The 22,227-nt window shown below is 38.8% G+C and overlaps 1 protein-coding gene across 2 annotated transcripts; it reads left to right on the forward strand.

The window, feature by feature from the left end:
• Positions 1-4,150: 4,150 nt before the first annotated feature.
• hnrnpr (heterogeneous nuclear ribonucleoprotein R) lies at positions 4,151-8,097 on the forward strand. 2 transcript variants are annotated; one of them, XM_065011348.1, is made up of 6 exons: positions 4,151-4,258; positions 5,583-5,742; positions 6,481-6,599; positions 7,026-7,133; positions 7,241-7,354; positions 7,597-8,097. In XM_065011348.1, exons 2-6 carry the CDS (start codon positions 5,595-5,597, stop codon positions 8,080-8,082), a joined length of 975 nt encoding a protein of 324 aa, XP_064867420.1. In that variant the 5' UTR covers positions 4,151-4,258; positions 5,583-5,594; the 3' UTR covers positions 8,083-8,097. The 2 variants fall into 2 exon arrangements, with proteins under 2 accessions (XP_064867420.1, XP_064867419.1); XM_065011347.1 differs by lacking the exon at positions 4,151-4,258 and adding an exon at positions 4,356-4,475.
• The last annotated feature ends 14,130 nt before the right edge of the window (positions 8,098-22,227 follow it).

Below are 22,227 nucleotides of genomic sequence, written 5' to 3' on the forward strand. Positions count from 1 at the left end.
AGCTCATAAATGACAAGGGCCCTGCACAATGACATTGGTCATGCCCTTTGCTCAGGCTCCACACCTTATGAATAAGCAAAGGGCATGCTCAAATGGCTCTGGCAAAATATGTAACTCTCTGGGCATTCAAGTCAACTTCTCATGGTTTGTGATCAGCTTGTGGTGGAGGATGTCATGTGATCATGACAATATATAGGGGCTATGATACAAATGTGATACAGCCAGCCATTAGCCTACTGAGAAAAGGTCTCAGTAAGAGGATTTAAAAGCATAAGTGTGCTCACAAGTGCCGGTTTAGCAGCACAATCTTTAAAAAACCAAACCACAAGTTGTCTTGATTGACTGTTGTCAGAAGAATAGCAACTTTTGTTTCCATCTTTTTTAGGGCCAACGACTATCACAGCTATTTATCAACTAATCGAATTAAACAGTCAAACTATACAGGATTTCGTGATAAGAGTGGCGGTCTCTGGAATGAACACTGTTTGCCTGATCGCTTGTTTGGTTGAACTTCTTTGTTTACATCGGATGTTAGTGAGAACAAGCCAATGAAGAGGGTGACATGTTTTGGTGAAAAAGGGGATTGTCAGGGGTGTTTAACTACGGTTCTCTCCCCTGTCAACCAAGGATGATTCCAACTCCTCCCTAGAAGCAGGATCGTAGGCACCATTCATTAGGCACCAAACAGATGAAAACAGACTGGAACCAGGAGGTATCTACCTGAACTTGTCCAATAAGAATCAATTGTTTTTATTTTCTGTTGCGAAACATTTAAAGTTTTGTACTAGTGAATACAACCCTGCATTACCAGGACAGTTAGACTGAGACAATAATATTGGCCTCTACACCTCAGAGGTTTGCAGGAATTAGTGTCTGATTATTCTTCAAAAAAATATTGAGTGAAATTCAATAGGATCTGAACTGTGTAGCTTAAAAACCTGACTGACACATACTAGTTACTATGATGTCTAAAAAATTGTAATTTAGTTGAAAATAGCATATCCCAATAGTATCAAACACAGCCAACTAGTTTTTAAAAGATAATGAAAAGGATTGAGGTTAATTCCACTTAAATTCATGCATTTCAGTAATGGGATTGGTCAATTTACTGTTGATAATTGGTCATGTCTAGATGACACACACACACACACACACTTTCACACTCACTATATATGCTGCTGCTACTGTGTGTTATCTATCGTGTTGCCTAGTCACTTTACCCATATCTACACATACATAGGTACCTCAATTACCTCGTACCCCTGTACACCGACTCGGTAGCCATGTTATTTTTACTCATTTTTATTTGTTATTCACTGTGTATTTATTCCTAGTCTCACTATTTCAACTTTTTTCTATATTTATCTTTAACTCTGCATTGTTGGAAAATGAATTGTAAGTAAGCATTACACTTTTTGTCTACACCATGTGACAAATAACATTTGATTTGGATTTGATTTGGGGTACAGATTTGGTCAAATTGACATCGTAAATAGATTTTTGGGGGCTTTTAGCTAACCCTAACCCTTTCCTAACCAAATCTGCTACGCTAATTCTCCTAACCTGCTGTGTAAGTTCTCCTAAACCTGCTACGAAAAGTCAAATTTGACAAAAGCTGCATCCCTTTTAGACAGAACTATGGAAGCCCATTCCCAGCACATTTTTTTTAATGTCATTTTTTTAGGTCAATACAATCTCATCATTTCAAGGTATTAAGTAGAAATTTCAAGATACGCGAGTAAACATTTCGGGATACTATCTCAAAATGTTGAGATACTAAGTTGAAATTTTCGAGAGAGTAAAGCAGGGGTATTCACCTCTTACCCTGCCAGGGCCGGAGCCTGCAGGTTTTCTGTTTTACCTGATAATGAATTGCACCCACCTGTTGCCCCAGGTCTAAATCAGTTCCTAATTAGTGGGGTACAACTGGTTTCAAGGTCCAGAGTTGAATTTGAGGGTGGTAGAGCATACCCATAGGATATGTTTCTTCATTTGTAACATTGTGTAATTTCAGAGGTGGCACCACAGGTCCAAGATATGGTGGGGGAGGGGGGTATTTCAATAAACAGTCAGGATACATCATCTCACATTTTATAGATCCTGCAATATGTGTTGTGCAGACAGGGGGGTCCTGGGGCCCAGAGTTTTTCCTGATCTGCTAGGCTAACCCAGTGGTTCTCAAACCTCTCCTCGAGCATCCTCAGCCAGTTCATGTATTTGATCTATTCTAGAACTAGCACACCTGATTCAACTTGTCAGCTAACCCTTGATTAGGTGAATCAGGTGAACATCTAACACAAAATTGTGAAAGTCCCTAGAAGAGATTTGAAAACCACTGGGCTAACCTAACCAGATAAAACTCTGGACCCTAGTTGGAGGGTATGATATAGTAATAAATCAGCTGTAAAACAGTTTTATATGGACTATGATGGGACCAGATTATTTCTGACCAGGTCATATTTAAAACATTTTTGGCAACAACTGATTGGAAAATAGAACTAACATGGCGGAGTTTGCTTTATGCAGGTTAGAGTCCTGTAGGCCTTTGTTGCTGTAAGTTGCTCACACAGTATGTCATCACGATTTGTCTATTTAATTCCAATCAATTTTTTATTTTTTTAAATTGAACCTTTTATTTAACTAAGTCAGTTAAGAAAAATTCTTATTTACAATGACGGCCTATCGGGGAACAGTGGGTTAACTGCCTTGTTCAGGGGCAGAACGACAGATTTTTACATCATCAGCTCGGGGATTCGATCCAGCAACCTTTCGGTTACTGGCCCAATGCTCTAAACACTAGGCCCCGGATTGATACATTTTAATACAAAACCAAATTGGATCACATTCACATTTTCTATTAACACAAATAAATGGTCCGATTTTAGGCTGTAAATACATGTTTGGGCTATAAATACATGCTGCAGTAGTTTGTGTCGGGGGGCTAGGGTCAGTTTATCTGTTTGTTATATCTGGAGTACTTCTCCTGTCCTATCCGGTGTCCTGTGTGAATGTAAGTATGCTCTCTCTAATTCTCTCTTTCTCTCTCTCTGAGGACCTGATCCCTAGGACCATGCCTCAGGACTACCTGACATGATGACTCCTTGCTGTCCCCAGTCCACCTGGCCGTGCTACTGCTCCAGTTTCAACTGTTCTGCCTGTGATTATTATTATTTGACCATGCTGGTCATTTATGAACATCTTGGCCATGTTCTGTTATAATCTCCACCCGGCACAGCCAGAAGAGGACTGGCCACCCCACATAGCCTGGTTCCTCTCTAGGTTTCTTCCTAGGTTTTGGCCTTTCTAGGGAGTTTTTCCTAGCCACCGTGCTCCTACACCTGCATTGCTTGCTGTTTGGGGTTTTAGGCTGGGTTTCTGTACAGCACTTTGAGATATCAGCTGATGTAAGAATGGCTATATAAATACATTTGATTTGAAAGGCTTTTCTTGCCTACCTGCAGCTTTGATTGTTCTCAGTAGGCTAATTAACTGAATCACATATTAATTGTGCACGAGTTGGCAAATCATGTGACAAATCAGTCTCAATAGTATTTTGTCCCTTTAATCAACGCTTGTCAATGTTTTGTATTAAACTGAATCCAAAGTGTTGGGGCATATGCCAGCTCTTCTGCTGGCAGCCCTGCTGTGTTGATCTCTGCAGCATGGAAAGATGGAAATCGCCACATAATGCTACAAATGAAGAAGCTATCTCGACATGTTTAGTTAGTATGTCAATGTTTAGACAGTAGCTATCGACGTTTTAAAAAATCGTGGAGGGAATTGCCTTCCATACAAAACCTTGATCATCTGCCACTCTACTAGACAAGCCCGTGCATGGGTGTCTAAGAAACCCCATCGATGAGAAAAAAAAACTCGCGGCGTGAACGGGTATTCGCTAGTTACCACTGCCACAAAGTCTTAAACCCCGCCTTGTTCTATAATTAATATTCTTAACATGTTATTTTGAACCTAAACCTAACCACAGTGCTAACCGGATGTCTAACCCTAACCTTAAATTAAACCCCAAAATCAGTTTTTATTTTAATTAATGTTTACGAAAGCCATTTTTAAATAATGTTTACTTTGTGGCTGTGGTAACTAGTAGAAACCGCGTGAACGTGGCAGCCATTTTACATCCTCAAGAGTGAATGAGTGGAGCCGGACCAGTGCCGGGAGTTTTTACACTTTTTCCTCTTTTAATTCTCACATTTTCCTTCCGAAACAATCAACACCATACAAGTTGGTGATCCATCGGCAGGTATGATGAATACTACTAACTGGTCACGTGATCATAGTACAATGTATAGCTAAAGTCTGTGAGCTTGTGGTGTTTCAAACAATGTGAAACTGGTGGTTGGGACGGGTTCTACAGACCGGCTTTTTGAAAATGGACTCTCCCTATGTGGCGGCACGTTGACAAACCACGAAGCTAGCTAGCATACTACAAGAAGGCCTCTGTTAAACCAAAGATGCTGGTAACATCAACCTATGACATTCGAGCCAAATTATGTCAACCAGCAAGTTACATATGAGCTATCATGTTTTAATGTTGCTAGATAGCTAATTTAGCCAAGTGAGCTAATTCTGACAGATCAGGAATGACACATGTTCATTGTCACGGGCTAGCCCAGCCCGTGGTTAACCCAGCCTGCCAAGGAGCTATCAGTAACGCGTGAGCGTGCAAACTTCAAGAGGATTGCCTTCTGCCATAGTTTTAATGCAACTCGCGAGCTAGTTCTTTCAGCTAACCAATGTTGGCTAATAAAACATTTCATTTCATCCCGCCAACGTAGCAAACTGGCATGCTTAGCTAGTAAGGTTTGTTATTGCGACTTGACAGCGTGAGGACTATCATTAGCTAGTTAGTACCTCATGCTATTATTTAGCTAACGTTAAGTTGTTGGGCTATATACAGTATTTGGATAACGCAGCTAGCTAGTTGATGTTGGCTAACGTTAGGCCACAATGCTAACTATGCGTTTTTGGTTGATATAGATAGATGAACTGAAATAACGGGAGTTCAATTTGACTTACATTAATGCTCGCTAAGTTTGCTTACTAGTGAATACAGCGTCAGTGGCTTGAGACCACGTATCAAGCATTTGTTATAACCATTGTTAATAGTTAGTCGACCACGTAGTATACTCCTGTACACATGCTTGTTGACCGGCTTGCTAGCTACCGGAAACTGGTGGTAGTTACACTGCCGAAGGAACACGTGTATCAACTATAACGTTAGTTTGTGCTGAAGTCAGCAATCAGTAGACTAATTTAGCAATCAGGCCAAGCCCTTGTAAATGTTAGTTAGCGTGTTGTGCAAATGTGTTCTTCAAACCTAGTCAAAGGCGGGAAATGTGTAATTGCGTGTACACACGTTTTACCATGTAGCCTAGCTTCATAAGTGTCAGCATTATCAAATTTGATAGACATGCAAAATCAAATATTGTAATTAAAATGTGACCTGATTCCACTGTAAGGGACCACATGGACCCATGTGTGCCTGTTGAACATGACATCCCCCAAAAGCTCTCAACAGCCTTGCACTTGACCCAGCATTAATTTGGCTCATTGCATTTGCACAGATTTCTGGAGACATGGCCACAGAACATATTAATGGAAATGGTCCAGAAGAACCAATGGATACCACTGCTGCAGTTACCCATTCTGAACACTTCCAGACTTTATTAGAAGCTGGTTTACCACAGAAAGTTGCTGAAAAACTAGATGAAATTTACATAGCAGGTAAGGCACACTGAATACCCAGCATATTTGTATACATAATTAAAATTTTGCTATTGCATGTGCTGTCATGTATTACATTACATTTTGAATGTGGGAATTGGGATCCTCAAGCAACTTTTTGTGGTTTCCTACCAAAATGGGTACTGCAGTGTTATGACAAAAGAGAATTTGGACACCACCAATATCGGTGTGAAATAAATGTCATGTCTACATTTCCGTTGTCTTAGAGGTACATCTGGGCAGAGACCACTGGCGACACGGCCAGTGTTGTGTTTAAGAATTCAAGTGTATCAGCACAGATGAGCGGCGAGTTAGGCCACAGTTCGGCGGAGGTCTCTCTGTACAGTCTCAGGCAGAGAATTCAGCCAGATGGGCACATGCAAGAACAATGGCAGCAGCTGTCGGTGGCTGGGACAGGTGATGGGTCTTCCAAGAGCAGAATGTGTACACGCTCATTAGGAACGCACAGTGCAGAGGACCGTTACATCACATCTGTTGTGATTAGTTCTGCAAGGGTTGAAGGTGCTGTTACTCAATGCACTTTGTCAAAAACATTCTGACAATGTTATCTGAAGTATGACTGCATTATTCAAAATTTCAGAGATCCCCAACGCAGTTATAGCCACAAAAACAAGAACTTTGATACCTCCAAACATGCATTGCGGCTAGATCCGTTTTGAGAAGATATCCCGTAGTTCTGTTCCTGCTAGTAATGGATGTTTTCTGGTGTCTCCTCAGGTTTAGTATCTCACAGTGACTTAGATGATAGAGCGATCGAGGCTCTGAAAGAGTTCAACGAAGAAGGTGCTCTGCAAGTTCTGTTGCAGTTCAAGGACAGCGACCTCTCACATGTCCAGGTATGTTTGGAGGGGGGCGGCGTAGTAGAAGTTGGGTCAACTGCATAATTAGTATGAAAATGTATGCTCACTACTGTGTCGCTCTGGTTAAGAGCGTCTGCTAAATGACTCAAATGTAAATGATTAGACTGCACTGTGCGTCTTTAAATGAAATGCTGCCATTTCACCATCTAAAGCAGTGTTTCCCAACCCTGGTCCTTGAGTACCCCCAAAGTACACATTTTTATTGTAACCCTGAAGTAGCATACCTGATTCAACTTCTGAACTAATCATCAAGCCCTGAATGAGCTAAATGAGGTGTTTGTCCAGGCTACAATGAAAATATGTACTGTTGTGGGTACTTGAGGACCAGGGTTGGGAAACACTGCTATAAAGTATATGTATTTATTATTATTTTTTTATTTTTTTATTTTTTTTACTCAACAGAACAAAAGTGCCTTTCTTTGTGGAGTTATGAAGACATACAGACAGAGGGAGAAACAGGGGACCAAAGTCTCAGACTCCAGCAAAGGACCAGATGAGGCCAAAATCAAAGTATGGGTTTAACAAATATTCTTGAAATAAGCGGTCGTAGAGATTTTATGACGTGCAGTTGTTCTCTGGAGTGTGTTTGACCTGAATTATGTTATTTAAATGAACAGGCCCTGCTGGAGAGAACTGGCTACACACTTGACGTGACAACGGGTCAGCGGAAGTATGGAGGTCCTCCCCCGGAGTCGGATCACTCAGGGACACAGCCCACGATCGGTACAGAGGTATGTCTCTACAATATTTAAATAGTGTTCGATTAGTGTGTAATAGTTTTCCTCAGTGTGGATGGTGTTTCTGCATTCTGTGTCCAAATGATGAAATCATGTACTTTTTCCTGGAGTAACTTCAGTTGCATTGATGGTTTACCGCTAAGATCTGACTGGACACATTAATTCTGTATTTTGGAGATTTATTTTAACAATGTTTCTTTCACACCAAGATAACCTCCATTTTGCTATCATCTCAGATTTTTGTTGGCAAGATCCCCAGAGATCTATTTGAGGATGAGCTGGTACCTCTGTTTGAGAAAGCTGGGCCCATTTGGGACCAAAGGCTACAAAAGGCAGAGGAATTAAAACGAGGCCTCAAATCTCGACAGGCTCTGTTCAAAAAAGCCAAATCACAAGGCCAGGCTGCTGTCAAGGCCAGTTTTATTTTGGCAGAAGAGATCGCTAAATCAGCCCGGCCATTTACGGAGGGGGATTTCATCAAAAACTGCATGATTAAAGTTTGTGACGAAGTTTGCCCAGAAAAAAGGCAACTCTTTTTAAATGTGAGTCTGAGCAGAAACACCATTGCCGAGAGAGTAGACCAGTTGTCCATCAATCTAAAAGAGCAGCTTGTGAAAAGGGAAAAGATTTTATTGCATATTCCTTGGCTGTGGATGAGAGCACCGACATTTCTGACATTGCCCAGTTGTCAATTTTCATCCGCGGAGTGGACTCCAACCTAAGCGTGACAGAGGAGTTTTTGGCTTTACGTCCTATGCATGGCACAACTACGGGGCATGATTTGTATGAAGAGGTGTCAAGATGTGTAAATGAGATGGAGCTGCCTTGGGAAAAACTCGTGGGTTTGACAACCGACGGAGCACCTGCGATGTGTGGACACAGGAGCGGACTGGTGGCGAAGATACGGGAAAAGATGCAAGAGGAAAACGCGACAGGTGAGCTGACAGCTTATCATTGTATCATACACCAGGAAGCGTTGTGCGGTAAAGCCTTGAAAATGGAGCATGTAATGAGCATCATCACGCGCACAGTTAACTTTATCAGAGCCAAAGGTTTGAATCACCGCCAGTTCAAGGCATTTCTGACGGAGTTAGAAACGGAGCATGGTGATTTGCCTTATCACACAGAGGTGCGATGGCTAAGCCAGGGAAAGGTGCTTCAAAGATGTTTCGAGCTTCGTGAGGAGATTTGTCTGTTCTTGGACAGCAAAGGGAAAGACACAACACAACTCCGAGACGAAATGTTTCTGTGTGAAATGGCTTTTCTGTGTGACATTACGAGTCATCTGAATGCAATAAACTTGCAGCTGCAGGGTCGGGATCGTGTCATCTCTGATATGTACAGTACAGTGAAGGCATTTAAAACCAAACTGACTCTGTGGGAGACGCAGATGCGGAAAGAAAATTTGAACCACTTTCCCAGCTGCCAGACCATGAAAGAGAAGCTCTCTACCAGTGCGTTCCCGAGCACACAGTTGGCTGATAAAATAGGTATGCTTGCCGCTGACTTTCGACGCCGATTTGCTGACTTTGAAGCACAAAAAAGCAGGTTGGAACTGCTCGGTAACCCATTTGCTGTTGACGTGGAAAGCTCACCACCAAACCTCCAAATGGAGTTGATTGACCTCCAATGCAATGATGCACTGAGGGCAAAATATGCGGCAGTGGGTGCTGCGGAGTTCGCCCGTTTCCTCCCGGCACAATGCCCCAGCTGCGCATCCAGGCTGCTCAAACGTTGTCTATGTTTGGCAGCACATACCTGTGTGAACAACTGTTTTCTTTGATGAACCTGAACAAAACATCACACAGAAGTCGACTTACTGCTGAACACCTCCACTCAATTCTGAGGATTTCTTCAGCTCAGAGCCTTACCCCGAACATTGATGAACTTGTGGAAAAGATGGGACACCACCAAGTATCACCCTCAACCTCAAACAAGTGAACATTACTGTGCAATCACATATTTAGAGTTTTTACTCAGTTCAAGTTTAAAAGTTAAAATTTAATATTTGTTTTCACTGCATGTTACTTCTCCTTAAACAAAGTGTTGTTTTTGATTAATAGATTTTTGCACTTTATTTTTTGTATTTCAATCCAATTATATTTTAAAATATTTCAGTTGAGTGGATGATAGAAAATTGCTATTATTGTTTTTTCTTTGAAGTAAATTTAGCCCACTTTTGCTAAAATAGAAAATATAGTCTACTGATGGTGCCTTGAATACCGGTTTCTTTCATTTAATGTTCATGTTATGGGGATATTTATATAAAGGAAATTTGTCTTTTGTGTCTGTTGAAAATTAAAGATTACTGACAGAGCCATAAGAAAATATTGCTTTATTTATCTGATCATATTGTAATATATTTGTTAGGTTTTCAGTAGGTTCAATTAGGTTCACTAGACTATATGCGTCATTTAAAAATTTTTCAATGAACATTCGAACAGTCCGGCCCTCGTCTTGTAGCTGATTTTTTTATTTGGCCCTCCGTCCATTTGACTTTGACACCCCTGGCCTACAGTATAACCTACAGTATAACCTACAGTATAGCCTACAGTATAACCTACAGTATAACCTACAGTATAACCTACAGTATAGCTTAATCCTGTCCTCTTCCAACCTACAGTATAGCCTACAGTATAACCTACAGTATAACCTACAGTATAGCCTACAGTATAACCTACAGTATAACCTACAGTATAACCTACAGTATAACCTACAGTATAACCTACAGTATAGCCTACAGTATAACCTACAGTATAACCTACAGTATAGCCTACAGTATAGCTTAATCCTGTCCTCTTCCAACCTACAGTATAGCCTACAGCATAACCTACAGTATAACCTACAGTATAGCTTAATCCTGTCCTCTTCCAACCTACAGTATAACCTACAGTATAACCTACAGTATAACCTACAGTATAGCCTACAGTATAGCTTAATCCTGTCCTCTTCCAACCTACAGTATAACCTACAGTATAACCTACAGTATAGCCTACAGTATAACCTACAGTCTAACCTACAGTATAGCCTACAGTATAACCTACAGTATAACCTACAGTATAGCCTACAGTATAACCTACAGTATAACCTACAGTATAGCCTACAGTATAAACTACAGTCTAACCTACAGTATAACCTACAGTATAGCCTACAATATAACATACAGTATAACCTACAGTATAACCTACAGTATAGCCTACAGTATAGCCTACAGTATAACCTACAGTCTAACCTACAGTATAACCTACAGTATAGCCTACAGTATAGTCTACAGTATAACCTACAGTATAGCCTACAGTATAACCTACAGTATAACCTACAGTATAGCCTACAGTATAACCTACAGTATAGCCTACAGTATAACCTACAGTATAGCCTACAGTGTAGCTTAATCCTGTCCTCTTCCAACCTACAGTATAACCTACAGTCTAACCTACAGTATAACCTACAGTATAGCCTACAATATAACATACAGTATAACCTACAGTATAACCTACAGTATAACCTACAGTATAGCCTACAGTATAGCCTACAGTATAACCTACAGTCTAACCTACAGTATAACCTACAGTATAGCCTACAGTATAGTCTACAGTATAACCTACAGTATAGCCTACAGTATAACCTACAGTATAACCTACAGTATAGCCTACAGTATAACCTACAGTATAGCCTACAGTATAACCTACAGTATAGCCTACAGTGTAGCTTAATCCTGTCCTCTTCCAACCTACAGTATAACCTACAGTATAACCTACAGTATAGCCTACAGTATAACCTACAGTATAACCTACAGTATAGCCTACAGTATAACCTACAGTATAATCTACAGTATAGCCTACAGTATAACCTACAGTCTAACCTACAGTAAAACCTACAGTATAGCCTACAGTATAGCCTACAGTATAACCTACAGTATAGCCTACAGTATAACCTACAGTATAACCTACAGTATAGCCTACAGTATAACCTACAGTCTAACCTACAGTATAGCCTACAGTATAGCCTACAGTATAACCTACAGTATAACCTACAGTATAGCCTACAGTATAACCTACAGTATAACCTACAGTATAGCCTACAGTATAGCCTACAGTATAACCTACAGTCTAACCTACAGTATAACCTACAGTATAACCTACAGTATAGCCTACAGTATAGCCTACAGGATAACCTACAGTATAACCTACAATATAACCTACAGTATAGCCTACAGTATAACCTACAGTATAGCCTACAGTATAGCCTACAGTATAGCCTACAGTATAACCTACAGTATAGCCTACAGTATAACCTACAGTATAACCTACAGTATAGCCTACAGTATAACCTACAGTATAGCCTACAGTATAACCTACAGTATAGCTTAATCCTGTCCTCTTCCAACCTACAGTATAGCCTACAGTATAACCTACAGTATAACCTACAGTATAGCCTACAGTATAACCTACAGTATAGCCTACAGTATAACCTACAGTATAACCTACAGTATAGCCTACAGTATAACCTACAGTATAACCTACAGTATAGCTTAATCCTGTCCTCTTCCAACCTACAGTATAACCTACAGTATAGCCTACAGTATAACCTACAGTATAACCTACAGTATAGCCTACAGTATAACCTACAGTATAACCTACAGTATAGCCTACAGTATAGCCTACAGTATAACCTACAGTATAACCTACAGTATAGCCTACAGTATAACCTACAGTCTAACCTACAGTATAACCTACAGTATAGCCTACAGTATAACCTACAGTATAGCCTACAGTATAACCTACAGTATAGCCTACAGTATAACCTACAGTATAGCCTACAGTATAACCTACAGTATAGCCTACAGTATAGCCTACAGTCTAACCTACAGTCTAACCTACAGTATAACCTACAGTATAACCTACAGTATAGCCTACAGTATAGCCTACAGGATAACCTACAGTATAACCTACAGTATAACCTACAGTATAGCCTACAGTATAGCCTACAGACCTACAGTATAACCTACAGTATAACCTACAGTATAGCCTACAGTATAGCCTACAGTATAACCTACAGTATAACCTACAGTATAGCCTACAGTATAACCTACAGTATAACCTACAGTATAGCTTAATCCTGTCCTCTTCCAACCTACAGTATAGCCTACAGTATAACCTACAGTATAACCTACAGTATAGCCTACAGGATAACCTACAGTATAACCTACAGTATAACCTACAGTATAGCCTACAGTATAACCTACAGTATAACCTACAGTATAGCCTACAGTATAACCTACAGTATAGCCTACAGTATAACCTACAGTATAGCCTACAGTATAACCTACAGTATAACCTACAGTATAGCCTACAGTATAACCTACAGTATAACCTACAGTATAGCCTACAGTAATCCTGTCCTACAGTATAACCTACAGTATAGCTTCCAACCTACAGTATAGCCTACAGTATAACCTACAGTATAACCTACAGTATAGCTTAATCCTGTCCTCTTCCAACCTACAGTATAGCCTACAATATAACCTACAGTATAACCTACAGTATAGCTTAATCCTGTCCTCTTCCAACCTACAGTATAACCTACAGTATAACCTACAGTATAGCCTACAGTATAGCCTACAGTATAACCTACAGTATAGCCTACAGTATAACCTACAGTTAAACCTACAGTATAACCTACAGTATAGCCTACAGTATAGACTACAGTATAACCTACAGTATAACCTACAGTATAGCCTACAGTATAACCTACAGTATAACCTACAGTATAGCCTACAGTATAACCTACAGTATAACCTACAGTATAGCCTACAGTATAACCTACAGTATAACCTACAGTATAGCTTAATCCTGTCCTCTTCCAACCTACAGTATAGCCTACAGTATAACCTACAGTATAACCTACAGTATAGCTTAATCCTGTCCTCTTCCAACCTACAGTATAGCCTACAATATAACCTACAGTATAACCTACAGTATAGCTTAATCCTGTCCTCTTCCAACCTACAGTATAACCTACAGTATAACCTACAGTATAACCTACAGTATAGCCTACAGTATAACCTACAGTTAAACCTACAGTATAACCTACAGTATAACCTACAGTATAGCCTACAGTATAACCTACAGTATAACCTACAGTATAGCCTACAGTATAACCTACAGTATAACCTAAAGTATAACCTACAGTATAACCTACAGTATAGACTACAGTATAACCTACAGTATAACCTACAGTATAGCCTACAGTATAACCTACAGTATAACCTACAGTATAGCCTACAGTATAACCTACAGTCTAACCTACAGTATAACCTACAGTATAGCCTACAGTATAACCTACAGTATAGCCTACAGTATAACCTACAGTATAGCCTACAGTATAGCCTACAGTATAACCTACAGTCTAACCTACAGTATAACCTACAGTATAACCTACAGTATAGCCTACAGTATAGCCTACAGGATAACCTACAGTATAACCTACAGTATAACCTACAGTATAGCCTACAGTATAACCTACAGTATAACCTACAGTATAGCCTACAGTATAACCTACAGTATAGCCTACAGTATAGCCTACAGTATAGCCTACAGTATAACCTACAGTATAGCCTACAGTATAACCTACAGTATAACCTACAGTATAGCTTAATCCTGTCCTCTTCCAACCTACAGTATAGCCTACAGTATAACCTACAGTATAACCTACAGTATAGCCTACATTATAACCTACAGTATAGCCTACAGTATAGCCTACAGTATAACCTACAGTATAACCTACAGTATAGCCTACAGTATAACCTACAGTATAACCTACAGTATAGCCTACAGTATAACCTACAGTATAACCTACAGTATAGCTTAATCCTGTCCTCTTCCAACCTACAGTATAGCCTACAGTATAACCTACAGTATAACCTACAGTATAGCTTAATCCTGTCCTCTTCCAACCTACAGTATAGCCTACAATATAACCTACAGTATAACCTACAGTATAGCTTAATCCTGTCCTCTTCCAACCTACAGTATAACCTACAGTATAACCTACAGTATAGCCTACAGTATAACCTACAGTATAACCTACAGTATAGCCTACAGTATAACCTACAGTTAAACCTACAGTATAACCTACAGTATAGCCTACAGTATAACCTACAGTATAACCTACAGTATAGCCTACAGTATAACCTACAGTATAACCTAAAGTATAACCTACAGTATAACCTACAGTATAGACTACAGTATAACCTACAGTATAACCTACAGTATAACCTACAGTATAGCCTACAGTATAACATACAGTATAACCTACAGTACAGCCTACAGTATAACCTACAGTATAACCTACAGTATAGCTTAATCCTGTCCTCTTCCAACCTACAGTATAGCCTACAGTATAACCTACAGTATAACCTACAGTATAGCTTAATCCTGTCCTCTTCCAACCTACAGTATAGCCTACAATTTAACCTACAGTATAACCTACAGTATAGCTTAATCCTGTTCTCTTCCAACCTACAGTATAACCTACAGTATAACCTACAGTATAGCCTACAGTATAACCTACAGTATAGCCTACAGTATAACCTACAGTTAAACCTACAGTATAACCTACAGTATAACCTACAGTATAACCTACAGTATAGCCTACAGTATAACCTACAGTATAGCCTACAGTATAACCTACAGTATAACCTACAGTATAGCCTACAGTATAACCTACAGTATAACCTACAGTATAGCCTACAGTATAGCTTAATCCTGTCCTCTTCCAACCTACAGTATAGACTACAGTATAACCTACAGTATAACCTACAGTATAGCTTAATCCTGTCCTCTTCCAACCTACAGTATAGCCTACAGTATAGCCTACAGTATAACCTACAGTATAACCTACAGTATAGCCTACAGTATAGCTTAATCCTGTCCTCTTCTAACCTACAGTATAACCTACAGTATAACCTACAGTATAGCCTACAGTATAACCTACAGTATAACCTACAGTATAGCCTACAGTATAACCTACAGTATAACCTACAGTATAGCCTACAGTATAACCTACAGTCTAACCTACAGTAAAACCTACAGTATAGCCTACAGTATAACCTACAGTATAACCTACAGTATAGCCTACAGTATAACCTACAGTATAACCTACAGTATAGCCTACAGTATAACCTACAGTCTAACCTACAGTATAACCTACAGTATAGCCTACAGTATAACCTACAGTATAGCTTAATCCTGTCCTCTTCCAACCTACAGTATAGCCTACAGTATAACCTACAGTATAACCTACAGTATAGCTTAATCCTGTCCTCTTCCAACCTACAGTATAACCTACAGTTAAACCTACAGTATAACCTACAGTATAACCTACAGTATAGCCTACAGTATAACCTACAGTATAACCTACAGTATAACCTACAGTATAGCCTACAGTATAACCTACAGTATAACCTAAAGTATAACCTACAGTATAGCCTACAGTATAGCTTAATCCTGTCCTCTTCCAACCTACAGTATAGCCTACAGTATAACCTACAGTATAGCCTACAGTATAACCTACAGTATAACCTACAGTATAACCTACAGTCTAGCCTACAGTATAACCTACAGTATAACCTACAGTATAGCCTACAGTATAACCTACAGTATAACCTACAGTATAACCTACAGTATAGCTTAATCCTGTCCTCTTCCAACCTACAGTATAACCTACAGTATAACCTACAGTATAGCCTACAGTATAGCCTACAGTATAACCTACAGTATAGCCTACAGTATAACCTACAGTATAACCTACAGTATAACCTACAGTATAGCCTACAGTATAGACTACAGTATAACCTACAGTATAACCTACAATATAGCCTACAGTATAACCTACAGTATAACCTACAGTATAGCCTACAGTATAACCTACAGTCTAACCTACAGTATAGCCTACAGTATAGCCTACAGTATAACCTACAGTATAACCTACAGTATAGCTTAATCCTGTCCTCTTCCAACCTACAGTATAGCATACAGTATAACCTACAGTATAACCTACAGTATAGCTTAATCCTGTCCTCTTCCAACCTACAGTATAGCCTACAGTATAACCTACAGTATAACCTACAGTATAGCTTAATCCTGTCCTCTTCCAACCTACAGTATAACCTACAGTTAAACCTACAGTATAACCTACAGTATAACCTACAGTATAGCCTACAGTATAACCTACAGTATAACCTACAGTATAACCTACAGTATAACCTACAGTATAGCCTACAGTATAGCTTAATCCTGTCCTCTTCCAACCCACAGTATAGCCTACAGTATAACCTACAGTATAGCCTACAGTATAGCCTACAGTATAACCTACAGTATAACCTACAGTATAACCTACAGTCTAGCCTACAGTATAACCTACAGTATAGCCTACAGTATAGCCTACAGTATAACCTACAGTATAACCTACAGTATAGACTACAGTATAACCTAAAGTATAACCTACAGTATAGACTACAGTATAACCTAAAGTATAACCTACAGTATAGCCTACAGTATAACCTACAGTATAACCTACAGTATAACCTACAGTATAACCTACAGTATAACCTACAGTATAACCTACAGTATAACCTACAGTATAGCCTACAGTATAACCTACAGTATAACCTACAGTATAACCTACAGTATAGCCTACAGTATAGCCTACAGTATAGCTTAATCCTGTCCTCTTCCAACCTACAGTATAGCCTACAGTATAACCTACAGTATAACCTACAGTATAACCTACAGTATAGCTTAATCCTGTCCTCTTCCAACCTACAGTATAACCTACAGTATAACCTACAGTATAGCTTAATCCTGTCCTCTTCCAACCTACAGTATAACCTACAGTATAACCTACAGTATAGCCTACAGTATAACCTACAGTATAACCTACAGTATAGCCTACAGTATAACCTACAGTATAACCTACAGTATAACCTACAGTATAACCTACAGTATAACCTACAGTATAACCTACAGTATAGCCTACAGTATAACCTACAGTATAACCTACAGTATAACCTACAGTATAACCTACAGTATAACCTACAGTATAACCTACAGTATAAACTACCTACAGTATAACCTACAGTATAACCTACAGTATAACCTACAGTATAACCTACAGTATAGCCTACAGTATAACCTACAGTATAACCTACAGTATAACCTACAGTATAACCTACAGTATAGCCTACAGTATAACCTACAGTATAACCTACAGTATAGCCTACAGTATAACCTACAGTATAGCCTACAGTCTAACCTACAGTATAACCTACAGTATAACCTACAGTATAACCTACCTATAACCTAGTATAACCTACAGTATAGCCTACAGTATAACCTACAGTATAGCCTACAGTATAACCTACAGTATAGCCTACCTGTATCTTCCAACCTACAGTATAACCTACAGTATAGCCTACAGTATAACCTACAGTATAACCTACAGTCTAGCCTACAGTATAACCTACAGTATAACCTAGCCTACAGTATAACCTACAGTATAGCCTAACCTACAGTATAACCTACAGTATAGCCTACAGTATAACCTACAGTATAACCTACAGTATAGCCTACAGTATAGCTTAATCCTGTCCTCTTCCAACCTACAGTATAGCCTACAGTATAACCTACAGTATAACCTACAGTATAACCTACAGTATAGCCTACAGTATAGCTTAATCCTGTCCTCTTCCAACCTACAGTATAACCTACAGTATAACCTACAGTATAGCCTACAGTATAACCTACAGTATAACCTACAGTATAGCCTACAGTATAACCTACAGTATAACCTACAGTATAGCCTACAGTATAACCTACAGTATAACCTACAGTATAACCTACAGTATAACCTACAGTATAACCAGTATAACCTACAGTATAACCTAGTATAACCTAAGTATAACCAGTATAGCCTACAGTATAACCTACAGTATAACCTACAGTATAACCTACAGTATAACCTAAAGTATAACCTACAGTATAGACTACAGTATAACCTAAAGTATAACCTACAGTATAGCCTACAGTATAACCTACAGTATAACCTACAGTATAGCCTACAGTATAACCTACAGTATAGCCTACAGTATAACCTACAGTATAACCTACAGTATAGCCTACAGTATAACCTACCTAACCTAGTATAACCTACAGTATAACCTACAGTATAGCCTACAGTATAGCTTAATCCTGTCCTCTTCCAACCTACAGTATAGCCTACAGTATAACCTACAGTATAACCTACAGTATAACCTACAGTATAGCTTAATCCTGTCCTCTTCCAACCTACAGTATAACCTACAGTATAACCTACAGTATAGCTTAATCCTGTCCTCTTCCAACCTACAGTATAACCTACAGTATAACCTACAGTATAGCCTACAGTATAACCTACAGTATAACCTACAGTATAGCCTACAGTATAACCTACAGTATAACCTACAGTATAGCCTACAGTATAACCTACAGTCTAACCTACAGTATAACCTACAGTATAGCCTACAGTATAACCTACAGTATAACCTACAGTATAGCCTACAGTATAACCTACAGTATAACCTACAGTATAGCCTACAGTATAGCCTAATCAGTCCTAACCTACAGTATAACCTACAGTATAACCTACAGTATAGCCTACAGTATAACCTACAGTATAACCTACAGTATAGCCTACAGTATAACCTACAGTATAACCTACAGTATAACCTACAGTATAACCTACAGTATAGCCTACAGTATAACCTACAGTATAACCTACAGTATAGCCTACAGTATAACCTACAGTATAACCTACAGTATAGCCTACAGTATAACCTACAGTATAACCTACAGTATAGCCTACAGTATAACCTACAGTATAACCTACAGTATAACCTACAGTATAACCTACAGTATAGCCTACAGTATAACCTACAGTATAACCTACAGTATAGCCTACAGTATAACCTACAGTCTAGCCTACAGTATAACCTACAGTATAACCTACAGTATAGCCTACAGTATAACCTACAGTATAGCCTACAGTATAGCCTACAGTATAACCTACAGTATAACCTACAGTATAGCCTACAGTATAACCTACAGTATAACCTACAGTATAGCCTACAGTATAGCTTAATCCTGTCCTCTTCCAACCTACAGTATAGCCTACAGTATAACCTACAGTATAACCTACAGTATAACCTACAGTATAGCCTACAGTATAGCTTAATCCTGTCCTCTTCCAACCTACAGTATAACCTACAGTATAACCTACAGTATAGCCTACAGTATAACCTACAGTATAACCTACAGTATAACCTACAGTATAGCCTACAGTATAACCTACAGTATAACCTACAGTATAGCCTACAGTATAACCTACAGTATAACCTAAAGTATAACCTACAGTATAACCTACAGTATAGACTACAGTATAACCTACAGTATAGCCTACAGTATAACCTACAGTATAACCTACAGTATAGCCTACAGTATAACCTACAGTATAGCCTACAGTATAACCTACAGTATAACCTACAGTATAGCCTACAGTATAACCTACAGTATAACCTACAGTATAACCTACAGTATAGCCTACAGTATAGCCTACAGTATAGCTTAATCCTGTCCTCTTCCAACCTACAGTATAGCCTACAGTATAACCTACAGTATAACCTACAGTATAACCTACAGTATAGCTTAATCCTGTCCTCTTCCAACCTACAGTATAACCTACAGTATAACCTACAGTATAGCTTAATCCTGTCCTCTTCCAACCTACAGTATAACCTACAGTATAACCTACAGTATAGCCTACAGTATAACCTACAGTATAACCTACAGTATAGCCTACAGTATAACCTACAGTATAACCTACAGTATAGCCTACAGTATAACCTACAGTCTAACCTACAGTATAACCTACAGTATAGCCTACAGTATAACCTACAGTATAACCTACAGTATAACCTAACCTACAGTATAACCTACAGTATAACCTACAGTATAACCTACAGTATAACCTACAGTATAGCCTACAGTATAACCTACAGTATAACCTACAGTATAGCCTACAGTATAACCTACAGTATAACCTACAGTATAGCCTACAGTATAACCTACAGTATAACCTACAGTATAGCCTACAGTATAACCTACAGTATAGCCTACAGTATAACCTACAGTATAACCTACAGTATAGCCTACAGTATAACCTACAGTATAACCTACAGTATAACCTACAGTATAACCTACAGTATAACCTACAGTATAGCCTACAGTATAACCTACAGTATAGTATAACCTACAGTATAACCTACAGTATAGCCTACAGTATAACCTACAGTATAGCCTACAGTATAACCTACAGTATAACCTACAGTATAGCCTACAGTATAACCTACAGTATAACCTACAGTATAGCCTACAGTATAACCTACAGTATAACCTACAGTATAACCTACAGTATAGCCTACAGTATAACCTACAGTATAACCTACAGTATAACCTACAGTATAACCTACAGTATAGCCTACAGTATAACCTACAGTATAGCCTACAGTATAACCTACAGTATAACCTACAGTATAACCTACAGTATAGCTTAATCCTGTCCTCTTCCAACCTACAGTATAGCCTACAGTATAACCTACAGTATAACCTACAGTATAACCTACAGTATAGCTTAATCCTGTCCTCTTCCAACCTACAGTATAACCTACAGTATAACCTACAGTATAGCCTACAGTATAACCTACAGTATAGCCTACAGTATAACCTACAGTATAGCCTACAGTATAACCTACAGTATAACCTACAGTATACAGTATAACCTACAGTATAACCTACAGTATAAATCCTGTCCTCTTCAACAGTACCTACAGTATAAATCCTGTCCTCTTCCAACCTAGTATAGACTACAGTATAACCTACAGTATAACCTACAGTATAGCCTACAGTATAGCCTACAGTATAACCTACAGTATAACCTACAGTATAGCTACAGTATAACCTACAGTATAACCTACAGTATAGACTACAGTATAACCTACAGTATAACCTACAGTATAGCCTACAGTATAACCTACAGTATAACCTACAGTATAACCTACAGTATAACCTACAGTATAGCCTACAGTATAACCTACAGTATAACCTACAGTATAACCTACAGTATAACCTACAGTATAACCTACAGTATAACCTACAGTATAACCTACAGTATAGCCTACAGTATAGCTTAATCCTGTCCTCTTCCAACCTACAGTATAGCCTACAGTATAACCTACAGTATAACCTACAGTATAGCCTACAGTATAGCTTAATCCTGTCCTAACTTCCAACCTACAGTATAACCTATAACAGTATAACCTACAGTATAGCTTAATCCTGTCCTCTTCCAACCTACAGTATAACCTACAGTATAACCTACAGTATAGCCTACAGTATAACCTACAGTATAACCTACAGTATAGCCTACAGTATAACCTACAGTATAACCTACAGTATAGCCTACAGTATAACCTACAGTCTAACCTACAGTATAACCTACAGTATAGCCTACAGTATAACCTACAGTATAACCTATAAGCCTACAGTATAACCTACAGTATAACCTACAGTATAACCTACAGTATAACCTACAGTATAACCTACAGTATAGCCTACAGTATAACCTACAGTATAGCCTACAGTATAACCTACAGTATAACCTACAGTATAGCCTACAGTATAACCTACAGTATAACCTACAGTATAGCCTACAGTATAACCTACAGTATAGCCTACAGTATAACCTACAGTATAACCTACAGTATAGCCTACAGT

This window comes from Oncorhynchus nerka, linkage group LG27, assembly GCF_034236695.1.
Source record: "Oncorhynchus nerka isolate Pitt River linkage group LG27, Oner_Uvic_2.0, whole genome shotgun sequence".
NCBI lineage: Eukaryota > Metazoa > Chordata > Actinopteri > Salmoniformes > Salmonidae > Oncorhynchus > Oncorhynchus nerka.